Genomic DNA, 18,800 nt, shown 5'->3' on the forward strand with positions numbered 1-18,800 from the left:
GTAGCTGCAAGTATGCGGCCTGCGCTCGCACCTGCACGAGTACAACGGATACTGGTACTTGCGACAAAACAGCAAGGCTGATGACAGGAAGCCCATGCACGCATCCCAGCATCCCCGGTACGCCTCAAGCTAGCCTCGACCCTGTGGCGTCGCCTGCCCCCCTCCCCCCGTGATGCACCATGGCCGCGGCAGCCCTTGTCCATATCTCGGTTGGCCTCTCGCGTTGTTGGATCCCCTGGTCCCTCCCCTCGCCCATCTACGCGGCTGAGATTTACGGTTTGCTTGCTCGATCTTTGTACGCCGTGACGCTGCCATCACCATCACCGCCCCAACCCCAACCCCAACCTCAATCCCAACCACGGCGACAACCCTGAGACTCGTCCTGCTGTCCCGTGCTATTGAAACGTAGTCTGCCGTAGCTACATGTCGGCACGTTCTGCGAGTGAATGATTGCTGCGCCTGCTGTTTCCTTTACATCTATGACGAGTGTGTGTAAGTGTATGAACAGTAATCCATCGTTCACGCTCAGTCCGCCTCCGCGTTTAGCTTGTTACCCACTCTCAGCACCACCTGCTCTTGCTTCCACACTTGGGCCTTGTTTTTTTCTTTTTCTGCCCGTTGCCCTTTTTCGGAATGCCGTCTTTCCCTCCTCATTGCCACCGAACGATCTGGGAAGACAAACAATTCCCATCCAGTCCTGCCCCTCTTGCCACCCCGGGGCGTGTTCCCTTGGGCTTGATTCTCGCCAGGGTAGGTGCAAGTACGAATTACTCGTTGTAGTATCCATGTACACTTACATATATAGTCCCTTCGATGGCAGACGAGCACATGGCAACATTTATTAGCCTCAAACACCTCTCCCTGGCATCGTCTTCGCCTTCGACATGACCCTTGACTCGTACAATTGCACATCGACATTCGATCATCCACATCGCTACGCTTCATTTTTCGACCTATGCAGACACAACCATACGACATAAGCTTACGACTACCATCTGCTGCGAGACGGGGAGTTCTCGAGCCGATTGCTCCTCCGCTTTGTTACCACCATCACCGATCCCAGACGGCACCGTTTCTTCATTGCTTGGTTCCATTTTTCTCTCTGAAATTCTATACCCGTCCATTGACTCGGCTCAGGAGCGAGTCGAGTCAATCGAACTCACCTCCCGAATACAAGGTCCAGTGGCCAATATAACGTCATCACCTCGCTCACCCGCCGCGCTCTCTGCCCTCTCTGCGACACATTATCTTGCCCTCGGCCGCATCTGGGGAGCATGAAGGGTCACCCTGATCCGTTGTCAACCTTCACCACTGCGCGAAATTCCTCGCCCTGTTGGGCCGCTGCAAATCTCGGCCTCGCTCCGTCTCCGCCATCGACATGTCGAGACCATTTCATCATGTAAGCCGCAAGAGTTCTCCCTTCCTGACCGGAGCGTTCTTCCAACATCACATCCTCTCCATCTTGCTGATTCTTCTATTCAGCCCTTCCAGGAAGCCCAGTTTGACATGTTCGATTGGTATCCCACGTACCAAGCCTGCCTTCGCTTCTTTGTCGAACATGGCCAGCATGACAATCCCGTGCAAACGGTCGCCGCCATAGTCAACATCAAACTTCCATTTCAGAAATCAGTCACTGGTGCTTCGCCTGCGCCCACCAACCCTGACGTCGTCCTCGTCCTGCCCTACGTCCGCCGCCTTGTCGCCACCGGATTCGACACGCCCGCCGTCCTCCACGGCTTCTTCGGCGACGACTGGCAACAAGGCATCGGCCCCATACACGAGTCGGAGCGGAGGAACTACCTCTTCGCCGCCAAGAGCGACACCTGGCTTAAGGTCAAGGCCAACTACGACATGGACGAAGATCAGGCCGTCCCATTCCTACGTCCCTTACAGAGCGTGACGGAAAAGGAGATCGTCAACGCAGAGGCATGCTGGAGTGAGTGGCTGGCCATGCAGGACTGGATGCTCGGCCCGAGGGCTCCCTCCAGGGGCTAGTTGCTGTTCGAGGAGCCGTTTATTCCGAATCGGATTGAGAGGGAATTCTAGCAATCAGCCGCATCAAGGGCCACAAGCCGGCGCGAACCCTGCTAATGTTGCTTACGGAAGTCGGCACTCGCCCCGTAGTGCGCCTTTCCCCGCCGCCGTCGCAACAGAGACGCCAGGAACGACTTGTCTTGGGCACGGGTGGAAGGCGTGTATAACACACCGTTGGAGCGGAGAAACCATCGGTCAGCTCATTTCACTAACCGGCCTGGGAAATCGGTTGGGAGGGCGGCGGCATATGATATAATTCTCAGGGGTGCCATCGCCATCGGCGGGATCGCCACCTGGAGAGATGGTGTGGTAACCCAGACTGTGGCTAAGCTCATGCATGGCTTTGCTTCACTCTGGGACACGTGGACAGCCGGTACGGTACGGCTCTGACAAAAAAAGACGAAGTCCATACCCTAGCAAGTCATCATTGTTGACTCTTATTCTCTATCATCCACTTCCATCGAGTCCATGCTCCCGCCTGCCTAGTCTGGCACACACGCGTGTCTATTACATGTATACACCAAGGAGGCCAATGTTGCGTCACCGACAGATATACGAGAGCAAAAGGGAACAGACCTCGACGGATGACGGATAGAGAATTCCGCGTCCACGACTTGCCTGAGATCTGCCTCTGCCGAGCAGCACACAACCCCCATCTCATAGTAATAATGCAAAGCATGCCGAACTCCATACCCTCCCGCTGCCCACTGCGCGGGGAATATTCGGCATACGTGAAATACGGCGAGGAATGCAACCGACCTCACCTTGCCAAAACGCCGCAACCAAATCTTCATCCAAGGCATAAACTCACAGCCGTGCGGCGGCCGCAGTCATGTACCAGAGCCGAGCGTATAGAGCGTAGTGCACCGACAACTCTTCCGAAAACATCCGTCTCAGTTGAGGAATCCTTTGCACGCAGTGGTGCCGCAGAGACAGGGGATGCGATCCAAACTCCCAATCTCTCTCTCAAACTTGTAGTCGTAGGTCAACTCCTCATCTGCAGCACTCGTTAGGTCAAACGGACTTCTGCAGGGAGGGTTAGATATGGGTCTATTGCGAACGTACTGAGGGCAATATCACGGAGGGCATAGATGACGATTCGCTTGCTGCCCTCAACTTTGATGATTTTGGCTGTGCAATTGGGCATGCAGCTGTGGTTAATGAATCGCGCGATGCCCCCCTTTTTGGTCGCATCCACGACCGTGTCGTCATCAATGCGGAACAGGTAGCTGCTTCCTATACCACTCTTAAGGTACCGATTCTCACGTATCTCGGCAATCTTTTGCCGCACCTCCTCACCAACGTACTCGATAATCATGTCGTCCTTGGCGATGTTCTCCATGGCATAGAGGCCCCAGTTGTGGATGGCTGATCGGGCAAACTTCACCGGCTTCTTCCGCTTCTTAAGCTGGTTGAACTTGAAGACGTCCGAATCCTGCCCGAGTGTCTTCTTTTGGTCATTCAAGTCGGCAACATATCGCCGGTTGCTGGCCCGGTTCGCTCGCGAATTCCCCTTCGCGATGAGCTTCTCGGCCGCCAGTCTCGCGGCCTCGGCGGCGCCAGCATCCTTGCCCGTCTTGAAGTGAGCCTGTCGTTCCTCCCTTGCCTTCTGAACCTTGATGTGATGAGGCAAGTACTTGGACTTTTCCGAGTTAAGGATCTTCTTGACACCTTCAGTCCTGGCGCAACCTGTCGAGTTCGGCACGTAGTAACCTCCAATGGAAATTGGCTGTGTCGTAGATCGATTGGAAGAATTGAGCTCCCTTACTCGGTTCCGCTTCCATAGCCACAACTCAGGATCCCCAATGTCGTCCATGACAAACTTCTTTAAAAGTTTCGCCAGGTCGGGTACGTCCTTTACGCCGAGGGCAAAGTCTTGAAGCGATGATATGTCCGGGCTGAAGCCGTCGGGGAGAGTCATCGCCGGGGTCAAAGGCTGCGTGGCAAAAAGTTTTTCGTCGTACTTGGCAACCACGGATTCGTCTGGGGGTTGCTCCTGCTTCTCGGCCTCGGACGACGCAGGCGCCACCTCCTTCTCACGCGAGGCTTCATTTTCTTGCAGTCGCTTCAATGCCTCTCGCTCTTCAAACAATTGCTTCTTCGTCTTCTTCTTCGACTTCGCAGCTTTCTTCTTCGTCCCTTGGGGCGTCTGAGACACTGGAGTGCCTGATCGGGAAACACCGCTGTCGATGGCATTTGCATCCGGTACCACTTCTTCCGCCGCTTCGTGTCCATCGACAGCTGCCGGAAGGCGTGCGATTTTGACGCCAAACAAATCTTCGTCGGATTTTTTCTGGCGCTTGAATGCCGTTTCGAGCGACTCCTCCAGCTTCCGTTTCCTGGATGGCGGGCCTTCGGCAAGGGCGAGGCTAGCCTCGGTCATGGAATCATCATCTTGCCGGCCCCACGACCCCTGGTCATCCTTGAATGCTTCATCGTCGGTGCTCATGCGACTTCGAGGCCGTGATTCGAGCTCTTCCGTATCGCGAGCCAGCAAGGCTCCTGCATCCGTCTCATCATCCGACTCGAAATCGCTGTCGAGGCTCTTCAGCCGGTGATGCAGAGATCGGAAAGCAGGGCGGGCCATGGACTGCCGCTTTCTGGAAAATGGGTCGACGAATGTACTGCGATGAGCCTGGCCCTTTGCCTTTGCTTTGCGTATTCTGGGCAGCGCCTTTGCTTCGAACCGGGAGGTGCGTCGCTCAATCGGGTCGGTTCGAGAGTTTGGCGTCCCAACTCGGGCGTTGTCGTTGCTGTCGTCAAAGCTAAAGATGCTATCATCCTCTGGTTGATCAAGATTGAGCTTTCTCCTCTTGGCCGCATGGTTTGAAGGATCGAGAAAGTCGGCGAGGCTGGGCGCAGCAACCTGGGTGCGTATGTGGCGGATCAGATGATCCATCATCTCCCTGCGAACGACTTCGACGGCTTCGACGACAGGGTCGAAGTTCTTTGCCCGCTGCTTCTTCTCCTCTTCCAGGTCGGCCTCCTCCTCGCGGCGCCGTCGAGTATACTCGTCGGACCGCCGTCGATAGGTCGTCGTCGGGCCCCTTTCCGGCGTCAGACTTCGCTTTCGGGCAGGATCAGAGGGACGCTCAGAAAGGCGGTCTTTGCTCTGCGGCAAGCACAGCTGCATTGCCATATTATACGTGAAGAACTCGGTATGGTTGGCGGCCCGGAAGCAACGTTCTGCTTCCGACCTGCCGGCATACGAATTCCGAAAAATGACATAAAAGCCCGTTTTGTCTAGTCGGATATCGTCGATGGCGAAGTTTTTCAATCGCTTCTTCATGTGAGGTATGATGCTCGGCAGAACAGGAACACTTTCGGCCGTGACAAAGACGTAGGGATACTCGGAAAGTTGTGCGGCGATGCTTTGCGGCTCGACGCTGCTGTGAGGGCGCGGAGGGCCGGTCGGCGTTGTCTGCGACGGCACCAGAGACGAAGGCAGTCGTTGGGCGGCAGGCCCTTTCGGCGCTGTCGGGGGGGGGCGAACGAACGAGGGCGCGGATGCTGGCGTAGACGACGATTTCGGACCGGTAGGAGTAGCCGTCGAGGCCGACGATGGGGTTCGCAACAACCTCTCCCTGCTTTGTTTCTCGCGCTTCAGGTGGTCCTCGAGCATCCGTCGGCTCTTGCGGCCTTCAGGATCGTACTCTACCTTGACGATATCGGCGTCAATTTTGATACCCTTGGAGGCTCGAACAGCACGACGGGCTGCTTCTATGGCAGATACGGGAGGGCGGCCGGGTTGTTTCGCATCTCGAAAGCGGATTGTGGCAAAGCCAAGGTAGCTCCCCGTGTCGGGGTGCATCTTGTTGCTGCTCTCGGCAATCTCGCCAAAGGCGGCGAAAACGGAGGTGACTTTAATGAAGGAGACTAGAGGGTTGTACCGAGTGACGACAATTTGCGTCGGCGGCCCGGGGCCGATTGACGTCTTCGGATCGTATGGATAAGGCTTGAGGTTCTCGGGCGAGTGGCGCAAACGTGCTTTGGGTAGGTAGTAGTCGGTATTGATATATCCCAATCGATCGCCGGCTTTTGCAAGCCGTGGATCTGGAGGGGGAGCGTCATTGTCCTAATACCAAGCCATTAGCGAAAAAAATACTCCCAACGAGGACACGACGCTCCCCCTCCCCTCAGGCGGGATAGAGTATAGTTATAGATACGTACCAACCCAAACTCTTCATAAATTGGCTTGGAGCTCTTCCCCGAGCCCCTACGGCGCGCTCGATCGAGGGTCGGGTCATAGGTACATTTCATGCCTTTGACAGACGGCAGAGGATCTCGAGCCGGGATGCGCCCGGCTGTCGACATAAAGGAGTCATTGCTTGTCGGCAATGGGATATTGCGGGGAGCTTTCCCGGCCAAGTCGGCTGACGTGGACATGGCCATGGCTCTCTCCGGGGCCGAGGCAGGAGAGTTGTGGAGCGAGTCAGAGAACGAGCCTCTGCGACGACCGTTGGACGGCTGAGATGGTTTCAGCGTACTGCTGAACATGGATGACGCGGAGCTTGCGTGCGAGCTCGAAGACCCGGCAGTGCTAGGTACGTCTTCGGCGAGCGAGTCGTTGCTATCGTCGACGTGGTGATGAGGGGCACCTGCAAGCTGAGCCGAGGGATGTGACGGCCGGACAAAGCCAACTGTCGTCGTGGTTTCGACGGCCAACGGTACAGCAGCCGCTGGCGCACCAGCCGCCGTTTCGATTTCAGGGAGGCTACGCCTCGAGCGCTCTCGGTCTGCCCGGACTTTGGGAGCGTTAGGGAAGAACTGCGCGAAACTCACGGCTGGCGGGGTACGGGTCATCGTGTCGATGAGACGCTCCTGTTATCGTTTGCACCGTGCCGCACTCATGATATCTCTCGCGCCGCGGGCCGTAGCATTCACCATGCAGGGACTGTGGTATGGTGTGCTGTCGCCTCTGGCAGCTCGCGTCCCGCAAGGCCGTGAAACGTGAAACGTGCCGAAGGCAGAGGCCACGCGACCGAGCCGAACGATTTGAGTGAAGTGGGCGGCCGGCGGTTGACGTCGCCGCAGCAATCGCTCACCGTCGCGCCGTCATTCACGGAACAATCGTAGATAAAATGAGAGTAGCGACAGGTTCAAGGACGGCGACCGTGCCGCTTGTGCGTGGCGCAGCCGAAAGCGAAGGATTGAGGGCTGGCGAGTGAAGAAGGGAGAGAGACGAAGTAGGCGATACGGGAATGGAGATGAGAAGTCGATGTCTTTACCCATTTGGCCGGTTTCTAGGATGCTCCAATGGACTTGCCAAACCAAGAAGAGCGTGATCGAACGTGTACAGTACAATGTAAGTACAGAGTACGTACCCATTCATGTACATGGTGGGAGCAGAAGTGAGTACTTAAGTACAAGGGTGCTAACGCCATTTGGCACATCGGATAAACTATTTTCCATTTCCATTTTCAATCAACAGGCGATGACTGACTGACTGACTGCTGTCTCGATATGCCATCGTCGTTTTGTGGGTGGTCCGCCAGACGCGCATGTTAGTTGGGAAGGATACTGCACTGAACCACCGATGCAAAAGTGCCGAAGCATGTACGGTATAACCCTGCATAATGAGGTACAATGCGCACGCAACAAATTCAGACGCTGCGAAAACAATATATGATAAGAATATTTACATAAAAAAAACCAACCCCGAACGAATCCATTGCTCGTCATGTCGAATGTCAACAAAACTCCAGCAGGCGAGAGAGGTTTTACAAAAGGTCTTCCTTCTCCCTGAAACGGTGATACCTTTTTGTGTCTCGTAGTATTGTCTGCTTCCATTCGTTCCATCGTTCCGGGGACCTGCCGGAACTGGAGACCAGAGACCACGCTCAAATAGTCAGCTTCAACTCAAACTCCTCCTCCTCCTCCTCCTCCTTGTCGTCGCCTAGATATGGTCCTCGCATTGGGGGGAGATCTTCATCGTCAACGTCGTCGAAGATGCAAAGGAATTGAGGTCGAACCAGCTCCGAATCGGTCTGGTCCCGCCCAAGACCCCCTGGGTAGGCACAGGGTAGTGTGGTGGCGAGAACAGAGTCGCCATCTCGGGGTCCTGAAGGCTTACTGGCCTGCTTCGGACGATTGATCACGCTTCCTCCGCGTGAGCGAATCATGGAAGATGCTGTTCGGCCCTTGGTGTAGCCAATCGTTGTTCGCGATGCCGCCTCGGCCGCTATATTGCCTGAAGTGGACATGGGCGGTGCTAAGGCTGGCTTCGCTGCCCGACTGCTGGATATGATGGAGGACAGTGGGCGCCGGATGGCTGGATTCCTTCCAGGCGGCTTGGTGACAGCCGCATTTCGATCTACCGATGCAAGGGCTAACGCCGACACTGCCCGCCGGGACGTCATGGTCGGAGGGTTTCGTCTCGTGCTTGGCCTCGCCGTCGTGTCCAGTGCTGTGTCGACATCATTGAATGCATTGGGCCTGAGACCCATTGCAACTGCCTCCGGCTTCTCAATGTCAAGGGTGTTCCAATCAATCTCTGCCGCCTCACGTTGGCAGTGTTCCCTAGCCTTCCCCAAGACGGCCTCCATCTCTCGGTTGAAGCGCTTCTGCTCACGCGAAATTCCATCTTCGTCGATGGGGTTGTGAAAATGCTCATAGAAACCTTTGAGAAAATTTACCTTCTTCAATCCTTCAAACGTCAAACCCCCTGGGGGGAGAACGTCAGACTCGTACGGCAATGGCGTGGGTGCTGGTGGTGCGTATTCGGGCTCATCGTCCTCCTCTGACGGCTCGCCCTTATCGGCGAGAATATCGAAGAGTACTGGCTCACCCCCAACGGTCTTCTGGCTTATCTTCTGAGCAGTCGGCCTGGCCTGGGACTTTTCAATTTCTTGCACCTTCTTGATCACGACGCTCTGGCTTGCCCTCGCCTTGGCGTTCGTCGTCTTGTTCCCCAAGGGGGCCCGTGATCTATTCCCTGTGCGCCGTGATCAGTTGCTTGGTTGCGGCCATCGCACGGTATTGGAGGAGGGGGGGGGGGACGAACCCATCGGCGTGATCATTGCCTGCTGATGCCCCTTCCTCGTCGACAATTTGTCGCTCTTCCCAGCCTTTATGACCGCGCCAGCCATCCCCGTCTTGGCGGTGAAAGCAGTCGGTGCATTCTCATCGTTGCGAAACCTGAGGGGTGTCTTGGGGTATCTCGTCCCGGGTGTCTTCGGCTGCTGCTTCGACGGCACCTGGCGACTGTGCACCAGGTTTTCCTGATCACGATGCGCGGCGAGCATGGCGTGCGAATCTCAGCGACGCGTTGCGTCCTTCTCGAATGGCTCCTGGCGTAGAAACTGCGCTGCTTGGGTGGAAACGAAACGGCAGTCGAGGTTGTCTACATGTATGCTGAAATGAGCATTAATATGCAGGGACATGGACAGTAGTAGCACAATTCGGCCACAGGTAAGACGTGCATAGCACTGGTCGCGGGTAACGAGTGGGCCCGTGCTCTCGTTGACACGGCAACACCAACACAGAACACATGGTCAGACGCTGAAGCGGGGCTGCGCACTCGGCGAGGTTACAGCCCCGGTACCTTCTTCTGGGGCATCTGGCATCTGGAGGGGCAAGCCATCTCTTGGTCACCTGCGTCGGTCGGATTATTATCTCCTTTTCCCGACCCCATCCATCATTCGTCAACGTGCCCGCATGAACAACCTCGCACGACAAATACTACCCTCAGTCACCTTCAAATTTCAACGAGGCCGCCCTTGAGCAGAAGTCGTCAGTCAACATGGATCGCATCAAGGAGGTTCGTACTTCTCCCCGCCCTTCAGCTCTAGCTTTTCCCGACACGACCCCATCCCCCACCCGTAGCCCAACGGTTTGGTTCGGAGGGGTCAACGGTGAGTGCGGCGGCGTCACAGAACACTGCTGATGCAAACGGCCAGAAAATGAACTCTCTTCGCCTCGAGGCCGATGAATCCGCGGCCAAGAACCAGGAGCTGCAGGCCCAGGTCAAGACTCTAGAACAGGAAAAGATGTCGAAGGAGCAGGAAGTCACCTCACTTCAGCACAAAAACAACCTCCTCGAGACCGAGGTCGAAAAGCTCGAGTCCAACATCAAAGACCTGAAGACTGCTGCCGACGAGGGTCTACAACGCGGCACCCAGAACGAGACTCTCCAGCGACGACTGCAGCTGCTCGAGGAAGAGGCGGAAGAGGCTGACAAGACTCTTCGTGAGGCCAACGAGAAGTATGTCGTCGCCCATTGTCGCCTGTCGATTTGTCTCTCTCTGCCGCTCCCCGCGTCACCTCGGATTTGGCTTCAAACAAACTAACCCTCATCACTTTCAACATAGGCTTCGGCAAACCGACGTCCGAGCCGGTCATTTCGAGCGCAAGGTTCAGGCCCTCGAGAACGAGCGCGACCAATGGGAGCAGAAGTATGAAGAGATGGCTAAGAAGCACACAACCCTGCAGAAGGAGCTGGAGGAGCTCCAACAGGAGATTGGCAACATTTAGCTGCACCACCTGTCTCCATAGCAGAGGCCTGTTACGCACGCCACACTCCAACGTTTGGCAAGATTCCTAGTCATCTCATCACTAGCGGTGCAGCTAGCTGCACTGCCCTGCTATTCCATGTCGGTGCATGGTGTCGATGCTTGCGAGAATCAAGGGTAGTCTAGCTATAGCAGTCACTTTCGTTCCTGGCAAATACAAGCTCTTCGACTCTGGGTATCTTTCTAGTGGCTAGTACAATGACGTCAACGTCTGCTTTTCTCTCTGATTTTCATTAATTTAATTTCTCTTTGATTTGGCCTTATGTCTTCGCTGCGTCAGTTGCCTCTCAATGCGACTTTCGTATCGAAATTTCTTCTTCTTCTTCTTTGGTTTCGTCGGCCGTTTGGTCGCCTCGTCCTCCGAGCCCTCATTTGATTCCCCCTCTTGATCCCCCAAAACTTCGTCAGTAGAGCGCTGTGGTTTGCTAAGCCCATCTCTTGATACGGAGACCGATTCGACCGTCACTGTGGTGTATCGATCTTCGTCGACGTATTCCTCTTCGTGATCGATGATATCCAGGTCCGGCTTGTCGGGAAACCCATCCCAATCGTCCTTCGCCTCCTCGTCCTGAGATTCAGACTCGACAGGGTCAACTATTGCCCCAGACTCTCTCAATAGACGATTGACGGTTTCGACATGCTCCTCTACCTCTTTTTTGCGCTCGTTCCGCAGCTTCCATTGATGTCAACAGTGGTCGTCACGACGAAAGCGTTTGAGTATCACCCAACATACCTGCTTGCGGGCTTCGAGCTTTTCCTGGCGGGCTTGCTTGGCTGCCTGTTCCTGGGCGTGCTTTATTCTCTGCTGCTTCCTCTTGTGAAAGCCTGTGAGATACTCGTGGCGTGCATCCAAGTCAAACGAGACCTCCTCGACGGCAGAATTTATTTTCCGCCTCTTGCTTGGAGGTGCGGAGGCAAGTCTGTTGCCTCTTTGTTTCGCGACCATGATCCGAATCTATTCTGACAAGAATGAAGTGATGATGCCCAGCAGACGACGGTTTCGCTCCGCTACAAAAAAACACCAGGCACTGGTGAGAAAACATGGCCGCGTTTTTCCCGCTCCTTCGGCTTTCCCATGCAATATTACCAGAACAGATCCACCAACATCAAGTGGTACGTACCGGCCAGTAATAGGCGACACTTGCCTCGGGGGAAACTTGCGCTAACGCGGGCAACTTGTTGGTTACGTAAGGAGTCTTGACATCACTACTAAAGTCATGTTCCAGGAGCTCACCATCGGACCGACAAGACACAAACGACAGGCCGACCGCACATCTCAACTCGTCGATCATGCGTCTCCAAATAGTCGCTGGCGTATTGGCTCTGCCAAGCGCAGCCATTGCTCTCTCCGATTCGACACCATGGGTGCTGCTGTCCACTTCAACGTACGTTGCGGAGGTGGAGTCCCAGCGGCGATGGCAATCCAGGGCAACATCGATGCGTTCATGAAGCTGACGGTCAATCTTATCCAGACTTCAAGATGCTGTCAACCACAATCAGATTCAGACCATCTCAGAAGTATCGCAGTATACAAAAGACTTCCTTTCTACATGCCCTACCGATCAATATTATATCATCACTCAAGCTGGCGGCGTCCACGCCGCTGACCTTCGTCGAGGGAACGAGTGTGCAATGCCGCATTTGTGCCGAGCCGCCGACGATGACCGGATCCAAGGGCGATACACTGTGTCCGAAGTCTTAAGAAAAGCCACAGATACGGATGTTCAATTCGCTGAGCACATCAAGTCCGTGTGCGCGAAGAAGAAAAAGTCCGTGACTGTGGAGGAGATTGTTTTGGCTTCCCTCGGTGTCGAGAACAGAGCCAACGCGCTATCTGACAACGGTGCGTTCACTCCTGCGCCTCGTCTCCTGATCGCAGGCATAAAACACATGATTCTGATCGAATTTCAGATGCGTTCCTCGCGAGTAAGCTTGAGGCAGCGCAGTCCAGCAGCTACACCATCTTGCTCTACTCCGTTCCCCAGGAACCGGCGTATGAACCAGAGTTCCTCGACTTGCTGCACATGGATCTCAAGCGGGATATGCAGAGTGTGCCAAACGTTCCAAAGAAAAACGAGACGCTGCGAGACACTCGTCCGCTTTTCGAGAAGTACCAATTCTTCAGCCCAGGTTCGTCCATTGCCCTCGTCATATATGTCGTTGTTTGTATTCATCGTGTTTTAGGAATATTCATGGCCCTCATTGTGGCACTCCTTCTCCTATCCATTCTTTACGTTGGTATCAAAGCGCTGTCAAGTCTCGAAGTTTCCTACGGCGCATTTGAGAAGGAGATGGGGCCAGCTGCCCAGAAAAAGCAATCGTAATCCGATCCGATCAGGTGCAGGTGTAGTCCAAGTGCGGCGGAGTTAATAACGTACAGCGCGTGATCATTCAACCGCGTGATCATTCAACCGCGTGATCATTCAACCGCGTGATCATTCAACCGCGTCGTTGCACTGCGGCATGTGTACGTCCGTATGGAGTTTAGAGGGCTTTTGTGTTTGAGTGTTCCGGCCGCGTGCACTTGAGACCTAGGATTCAGGAACAAACAATTGAACATTTTCTCATCAACATCTGGCCGTAATGGTTATTCCAAAATTTGCTTGTCATTCTTGCAACAGCCAAATAACGCCTATACTCCCAAATGTAACGACAACCTCGTCCGTCGTTGACTCATCTCATTGCCATTGAATGAAGGGTGTTCCTCATACCAGATGGCTTGGCAAGAGAAAGTTGGCGATGCCCTCCTTAATGTGATACTCGTGTCCGCAGTTTCCGCACACCAGCTTCCCCTCCGAAATCTGGGTTTTGAGCAGCAAGTGATGCAAGTCTTGCATCAGCTTCTCATCCGACTTGAGCTGTTCCTGCGTCGGCGGCTGCTCCGGCAATGATGGGAAGCCCAGCTACAAGTCCGCGAATCGAGTCAGTCTCTGCTCTCATTCCCTTTCGCTCTTCTCTGCCATAAATCAACTGAGAATTTCGTGTCATGTCGCACTCTCATGCTAGCTGATATGGCAAGGGGGAGCGAACTGTCCAAGGCAATGATGGAAGCATACGCACCTCTGAAGATGTCATCCGCAGAGCAGTCCAATCAAGTCGCGGAAGCACGTTGACGAGAAGATCCATGTTGACTTCAATGTCATCCTCCACCAGCTCGGCATCTTTAGGGTGCAGCGGGTACGAGTCCGTCGAGGACTTGCAAGCCTTCACGGCGCAGGTCAGGAAATTGAGGGTAAGAACTTTCATGGTGATGGCGAAAGCCAGCGGCAATCCTTTGCTCCTTTCCCTCCTATTCGACGATCTTAAATTGGTGAAATGCGACTGCTGTAGAGACGAAGAAAGCATACGGCGGCCATACACATGCTGCGGACAAGGTTCTTTCCGCCGAATCTCACAACTTTTTTTCTGCGTGGAACGGGAACGACTCCACGTGACAGGGGTGTGTTGCGCCATCGCCGTCAGCGGCCAGCGACCATCCAGTGTGCCCGATAGGCAGAACCAATCAACCAGGTGTTTTACAATACAACGGCTCTATCGCATTACGAATCTCAAGAAGACAACGATCAATTGCAGCATTACAAATGGTTGCCTTGGATATTTCTCAATCGCATTAGGCGGGACCCAACAGCACAGTTTGAAACGAGCGTCAGCCTCGGCAAGTCCAATAACGTCTGTATTGTCACTCTACTACACAAGCAGAGGGAGCTTCAGGACAAGGTCTTCTCGTAGCCAACACCCCTTTTTCCTTTGTTGTTCACCCGAATGAAAATGGCAATGGCACCCACAACGACTCCAAGAGCCATCAGCTTCTGGACGTTAGACCAGCCTTCTCGGACAGTGTCCTGGGGTGGGACATGTGACGAATCATCCCCTGATGTGTTACCATCGGCCCATTCTGCGTCGCCGAAGAGGTCTGATAGAGAATCGGCAAACGCATCAGCGCACCGGCCAAAAACGGCGGGAGGTGTGGAGGTGTGCTGTTGGGAAGCCACGAAGAAGACGAACTTAGAGGTCGACGTGTATACCTTCAGGGGGAACCTCCAGCTCGCCGCTCTTGACGATCTTGACAGGCTTCACGGGCTTGTCTGACGCCGTCTGTGCGTTCTCAATCTTCTCAACGATGTCGAAGCCCTCGAGGACCTCGCCGAAGACGACGTGTTTACCGTCGAGCCATCTATGGATACCATCAGCTTCGCTTCATTTAGCGAGCAGACCGCACACGGCCTATACTTACGAGGTGATGACGGTGGTGATAAAGAACTGTGAGCCATTGGTGTCGGGGCCAGAGTTTGCCATGGACAGGAGGCCTTTCTTGCTGTGCTTGAGCTTGAAGTTCTCATCGGGAAACTTGGCGCCGTAGACTGTGCGCATCAAATCGTCAGCTGGTTGACACAGTGCAGACCTCAAGCGGAAAAACAGTTTGTTTTGGACATACTCGACTTGCCACCAGTGCCGTCGTGATTGGTGAAGTCGCCGCCCTGGATCATGAACCCCTTGATGACGCGGTGGAAGCCCGAGCCCTCGTAGCCGAAGCCCTTTTCGCCCGTGGCTAGGGCGCGGAAGTTCTCGGCCGTCTTTTCCACAGTCCTGCCGTAGAGGCCCATGACAACTCGACCAAGTTTCTCATCGCCGTGAGTGATATCAAAGTAGACCTTGTGGGTGATCTTGGGTCCCTTGGCAGCCTCGGCGGACCTAGCGAAGAGAACCAGCCCGATTCCGAATAGGAGGGCGGCAGAGACGAAGAGTCGTCTGAAATTGTACATTTTGAATAGATTGTCGACAATGCAAGGTTGAACTGGCGACAAACGGGAGGATGGGGGAGAGAAAAGAGGGAAACCAACTGAAGGGAGGCAGAGACGGACAGCTGTTCATTACTACTTACAGGGCCCAGGCACCTAAGGTCCCCGGTATTTTGAGTGCACCGTGCCAGCCAGCCAGCCAGTTTCCGCCAGTGGGTCGTTTCAAGCCACTGATGGTTAACCGCCAGTCCCTCTCCAAGGGGCAGCGACAAAGTGGCCCGTGCGGGTTTTCGACAGAAGGGCGGCTGTGGCTGTGAGTGTTAGTAAGCTTTTGTTTTTTGGCGAATTGTTCAATTCAACCGAAATGTCTCCGATTTCGTAGCTCGTTTGGCTTCGACGGTGAATGCGACTCAAACGACGGGAGAGTCTGGGGAGCTGAGTACAATCCGCAACAATGGTATAGGAGCACAATCTCACTTCTGTGGGCATACGTTTTCTGACTGCTCTCGAACAGGTGTTCATTTTGGGAGTGAATTTTAACGAGGGCAAGCTGGTCAAGGTACCGACCGTTTCTGTTTCTCGCTGTCCAAGGATCAACGAATGTCGGCGACTGACTAGGACTGCGCCAATATAGAAAGCCCTCGAATCCTTCTATGCCCTTGGCTCGACTACCTCGTCACGGATCATGGCAAAGTACTCGATCCACAAACTCGCCAAAGTGGGCTCGCTGGCTCCGCGAACCGTCACCTCTCTCACCGCCGAGCTGTCTCAGATGACGATCGAGACGGATGCCCGGAGACTCGTGCAAGACAACATCAAGAGGTTAAAGGACATCGGGTCCTACCGTGGTAGGCGACATGCCATGGGCTTGCCGGTGCGCGGCCAGCGGACAAGAACGCAAACGGCAACAGCAAACAAACTCAACCGAGTCGATCGCCGCTCATGACATTGCCCACTTTCGGCATGCTCGTATGCTGCTCACCAACCGCACCCGCAACAGATATGGCTTCGTTTGTTTCTTTTTGGGTTTATCAGGGGATACCAAGGCTGACTGCCCAGTTCAGGAAGGAAGTGCCCGGTCATCGTGAGAGAGCGTGACGTATTTGCCTCCTTGTACACAACCTGTATATAGCACATGTATGATCATGAAGACGGGCCGAAAAATGGCCAACTTCGACAGACTCGCTCGCAAATTCTTTCATGGCACCTCTCTTTCGTCCTCAAGGACGGGGGCTCCCGCTGCCCTCATTTGAGCGCTCACGTCCTCTACCTCCTTCCAGATACGTAGTAAATTTCGGCCAACAACCTTGGCCGCGTCCGAGTCGCTGACGCCCGCTTTCAGCAGGGCGGCAACCAGACTGGGGTATTTCGCGACATCCTCGAAGCCCTTGGGGACAAGCTGTATGCCATCGAAATCGGTACCGAGACCGACGTGATCAAAGCCAATGAGATTGCCAATGTAGGTGATGTGCTTGACGACTTGTTCTAAGGTAGCATTCTCCTCGACTCGTTTGGGAAGGCCGCTCGGATCATTGACATCCTCGCACGAAATGAAGTCCGGGCTGACATTGACCAAGACAAGCGAGTTGCGTTGCTTGACGAGTCGGAGCACGTGGTCCTTGACGTTCCGAGGATGTGGGCAGATGCTGTAGGCTGAACTGTGCGAGAAGATGACGGGAGCCTTGGAGCCCTCCCAACCGTCCTTGCCGGCGAGCACATCTACCATGGTGTCGTCGCTGTGAGAGCGTGTCAGCCACTAGCCGGAGTTGACTTGACCCATGGACTCACCTGACGTGGGCAAGGTCGACGATCATGCCAAGGCGGTTCATCTCATGAATCATCTTGCGCCCATGGGGACTCACTCCTCCCCAGTGAGGCTTTGCCTTGGAAAGCGGTCTCTCCGACAAGGCAGCGTCGGCATATAGGTTATGGCAGTTGTGGGTGAGGGTCGCATAGCGGACGCCGAGTCCGTGGAAGAGCCTCAGGTTCGAGGCCGAATTGCCTATTTGATGAAGTCCCTCGATGCCAAGGGGAGAAATGAGCCTTCCATTCTTGAAGGCTTTCATGGCGCATTCGCTATCAGGTCGCAAGGCAAAATCACGGGGGAAGGCTTGGAGAACCCTGTTCGTGACGTCAATCTGGTCAAGGGTGAACTGAACGCCTAGCGCAGTTGCATCGAGTCAGAATCAGTTTCGAGATTGAAGGCGCGCTTCAAACGAAAATGGGAACATGGATTTGATAAAAGGGAACGTACTGGGGGCAAGGTTCTCGTCTGAAAAGTCGTCGGCTTTGGCAGGACAAGGTGCAAAGACGCTCCAGAAGGCACCTCCGGATTGGCCCAGCCTTAGACGAGCGAGGTCGACGTGTCCAGCAAGCGTTCCATTCTTGAATGATTCCAGCCATTCGAGACTGTCGATACGGTTCCTATACAAGCCGCGAATGGCAATTGCAAGATCAACATGTCCATCTCAAAAGGTGTCAGCAATACCAGGCAGACGTCAGATACGGAGACAGGCAAGGCACAAGGTACCAATCAAGGGGTTGTGGGTGAGTATTCTGCGAGCCCTCTTCTCGACCGCCATGTATCTCTGGCAAATACGGTCTGAGACATGTCTGTAGTGTCGAGAAACAGGTTCTCGGAGACCTAGAAGGACGAGGAGAGCTACGAGGATACAGACGAGTACGTTTGCTCGTGGCCGAGACTTGCGGTAGGCTGGATTGTCCGACTTGAGAGAGTCGCGAAGATCAAGGCCACGGCCGGCAGACGCTGGGTGGGGGCTACTGAGGAAGCTCATGATGTCGTTTGGAACTGGCATCATCAGGAACAGTCCGCACTAGTTTGGAGACGGATGCGAAGTATCTCCAAGGATTGCAAGCAGTGACGTGCAGTATGGTGGGGCCGAGTTAACGTCGCGTCGAGCGGATAATACGGAGTACAAGGATACAGTACTTAAGTACAATACTCACGGTACGGAGTAGTGAATGTACTTACTATTATGAGGTTCAAATTATTCCCTGGTAATTAAGCAAGTACGTGTTCGGACGCGGAACACTAGTGACTATTAATTGATTGACACGCGCGTCCCCCGCACCTTGTAGTATTCACACCAACAATACCAGCAGTGCCTTATAAGTACTGTACGGAGTACCTACAACTACTAGGTAAGTACTCCGTACTTACGGAGTATTATTAGGTGCTTACTTGTACAGTTCGGATTACATGTCCATTACATGTGCAAGTGCTCCGTACCGTTCGAACAGGTACCCTGCTAGCACACTGATATTACAGGGTCCTTGTATTAGTACTTACTGTACTTACAGTAATAGTAGCTGACCTACCTTCAAGTACAGTACTGTACACTTGTACTAGGTACTTACTTACCTACAGTATGGGCACTGAGGCGTTTCATGACAGAAACACAATCCACCCGAAGAGTAGGGGACCCGGCTCCCAGGGTTTGGATTGCAGTCCAGTGTACATGCAGGGCCACGAGGACAGTCGGATCGTGGGAATACG

The 18,800-nt window shown here is 54.3% G+C and overlaps 10 protein-coding genes across 10 annotated transcripts; 4 read left to right on the forward strand and 6 right to left on the reverse strand.

Moving 5' to 3' along the window:
* Positions 1-1,378: 1,378 nt before the first annotated feature.
* On the forward strand, positions 1,379-1,995 carry DCS_06268 (uncharacterized protein; the record flags this gene model as incomplete). The annotated part of the gene is made up of 2 exons (XM_040803559.1): positions 1,379-1,399; positions 1,483-1,995. The coding sequence occupies 2 exons, from the start codon at positions 1,379-1,381 to the stop codon at positions 1,993-1,995; spliced, it is 534 nt and encodes a 177-aa protein (XP_040653663.1).
* A 932-nt stretch (positions 1,996-2,927) lies between these two features.
* DCS_06269 (histone H3 methyltransferase complex protein) lies at positions 2,928-6,837 on the reverse strand (the record flags this gene model as incomplete). The annotated part of the gene is made up of 3 exons (XM_040803560.1): positions 2,928-3,031; positions 3,100-6,109; positions 6,205-6,837. The coding sequence occupies 3 exons, from the start codon at positions 6,835-6,837 to the stop codon at positions 2,928-2,930; spliced, it is 3,747 nt and encodes a 1,248-aa protein (XP_040653664.1).
* Positions 6,838-7,874: 1,037 nt separating this feature from the next.
* Positions 7,875-9,278, reverse strand: DCS_06270 (uncharacterized protein; the record flags this gene model as incomplete). Its single annotated transcript, XM_040803561.1, has 2 exons — positions 7,875-8,870; positions 9,009-9,278. 2 exons carry the CDS (start codon positions 9,276-9,278, stop codon positions 7,875-7,877), a joined length of 1,266 nt encoding a protein of 421 aa, XP_040653665.1.
* Positions 9,279-9,775: 497 nt separating this feature from the next.
* On the forward strand, positions 9,776-10,506 carry DCS_06271 (actin lateral binding protein; the record flags this gene model as incomplete). The annotated part of the gene is made up of 3 exons (XM_040803562.1): positions 9,776-9,793; positions 9,933-10,237; positions 10,344-10,506. The coding sequence occupies 3 exons, from the start codon at positions 9,776-9,778 to the stop codon at positions 10,504-10,506; spliced, it is 486 nt and encodes a 161-aa protein (XP_040653666.1).
* Positions 10,507-10,782: 276 nt separating this feature from the next.
* On the reverse strand, positions 10,783-11,490 carry DCS_06272 (Ribosomal RNA-processing protein 17; the record flags this gene model as incomplete). Its single annotated transcript, XM_040803563.1, has 2 exons — positions 10,783-11,217; positions 11,278-11,490. The coding sequence occupies 2 exons, from the start codon at positions 11,488-11,490 to the stop codon at positions 10,783-10,785; spliced, it is 648 nt and encodes a 215-aa protein (XP_040653667.1).
* Positions 11,491-11,834: 344 nt separating this feature from the next.
* DCS_06273 (uncharacterized protein) lies at positions 11,835-12,868 on the forward strand (the record flags this gene model as incomplete). The annotated part of the gene is made up of 4 exons (XM_040803564.1): positions 11,835-11,929; positions 12,017-12,387; positions 12,456-12,674; positions 12,729-12,868. The coding sequence occupies 4 exons, from the start codon at positions 11,835-11,837 to the stop codon at positions 12,866-12,868; spliced, it is 825 nt and encodes a 274-aa protein (XP_040653668.1).
* A 381-nt stretch (positions 12,869-13,249) lies between these two features.
* Positions 13,250-13,790, reverse strand: DCS_06274 (uncharacterized protein; the record flags this gene model as incomplete). The annotated part of the gene is made up of 2 exons (XM_040803565.1): positions 13,250-13,447; positions 13,605-13,790. The coding sequence occupies 2 exons, from the start codon at positions 13,788-13,790 to the stop codon at positions 13,250-13,252; spliced, it is 384 nt and encodes a 127-aa protein (XP_040653669.1).
* A 461-nt stretch (positions 13,791-14,251) lies between these two features.
* On the reverse strand, positions 14,252-15,307 carry DCS_06275 (putative peptidyl-prolyl cis-trans isomerase b protein; the record flags this gene model as incomplete). Its single annotated transcript, XM_040803566.1, has 4 exons — positions 14,252-14,457; positions 14,570-14,718; positions 14,779-14,905; positions 14,980-15,307. 4 exons carry the CDS (start codon positions 15,305-15,307, stop codon positions 14,252-14,254), a joined length of 810 nt encoding a protein of 269 aa, XP_040653670.1.
* A 661-nt stretch (positions 15,308-15,968) lies between these two features.
* DCS_06276 (30S ribosomal protein S13) lies at positions 15,969-16,229 on the forward strand (the record flags this gene model as incomplete). Its single annotated transcript, XM_040803567.1, has 1 exon — positions 15,969-16,229. One exon carries the CDS (start codon positions 15,969-15,971, stop codon positions 16,227-16,229), a length of 261 nt encoding a protein of 86 aa, XP_040653671.1.
* Positions 16,230-16,481: 252 nt separating this feature from the next.
* On the reverse strand, positions 16,482-18,102 carry DCS_06277 (uncharacterized protein; the record flags this gene model as incomplete). Its single annotated transcript, XM_040803568.1, has 4 exons — positions 16,482-17,019; positions 17,072-17,444; positions 17,538-17,750; positions 17,814-18,102. The coding sequence occupies 4 exons, from the start codon at positions 18,100-18,102 to the stop codon at positions 16,482-16,484; spliced, it is 1,413 nt and encodes a 470-aa protein (XP_040653672.1).
* Between the last annotated feature and the right edge of the window lie 698 nt (positions 18,103-18,800).

This window comes from Drechmeria coniospora, chromosome 03, assembly GCF_001625195.1.
Source record: "Drechmeria coniospora strain ARSEF 6962 chromosome 03, whole genome shotgun sequence".
Taxonomy (NCBI): Eukaryota; Fungi; Ascomycota; class Sordariomycetes; order Hypocreales; family Ophiocordycipitaceae; genus Drechmeria; species Drechmeria coniospora.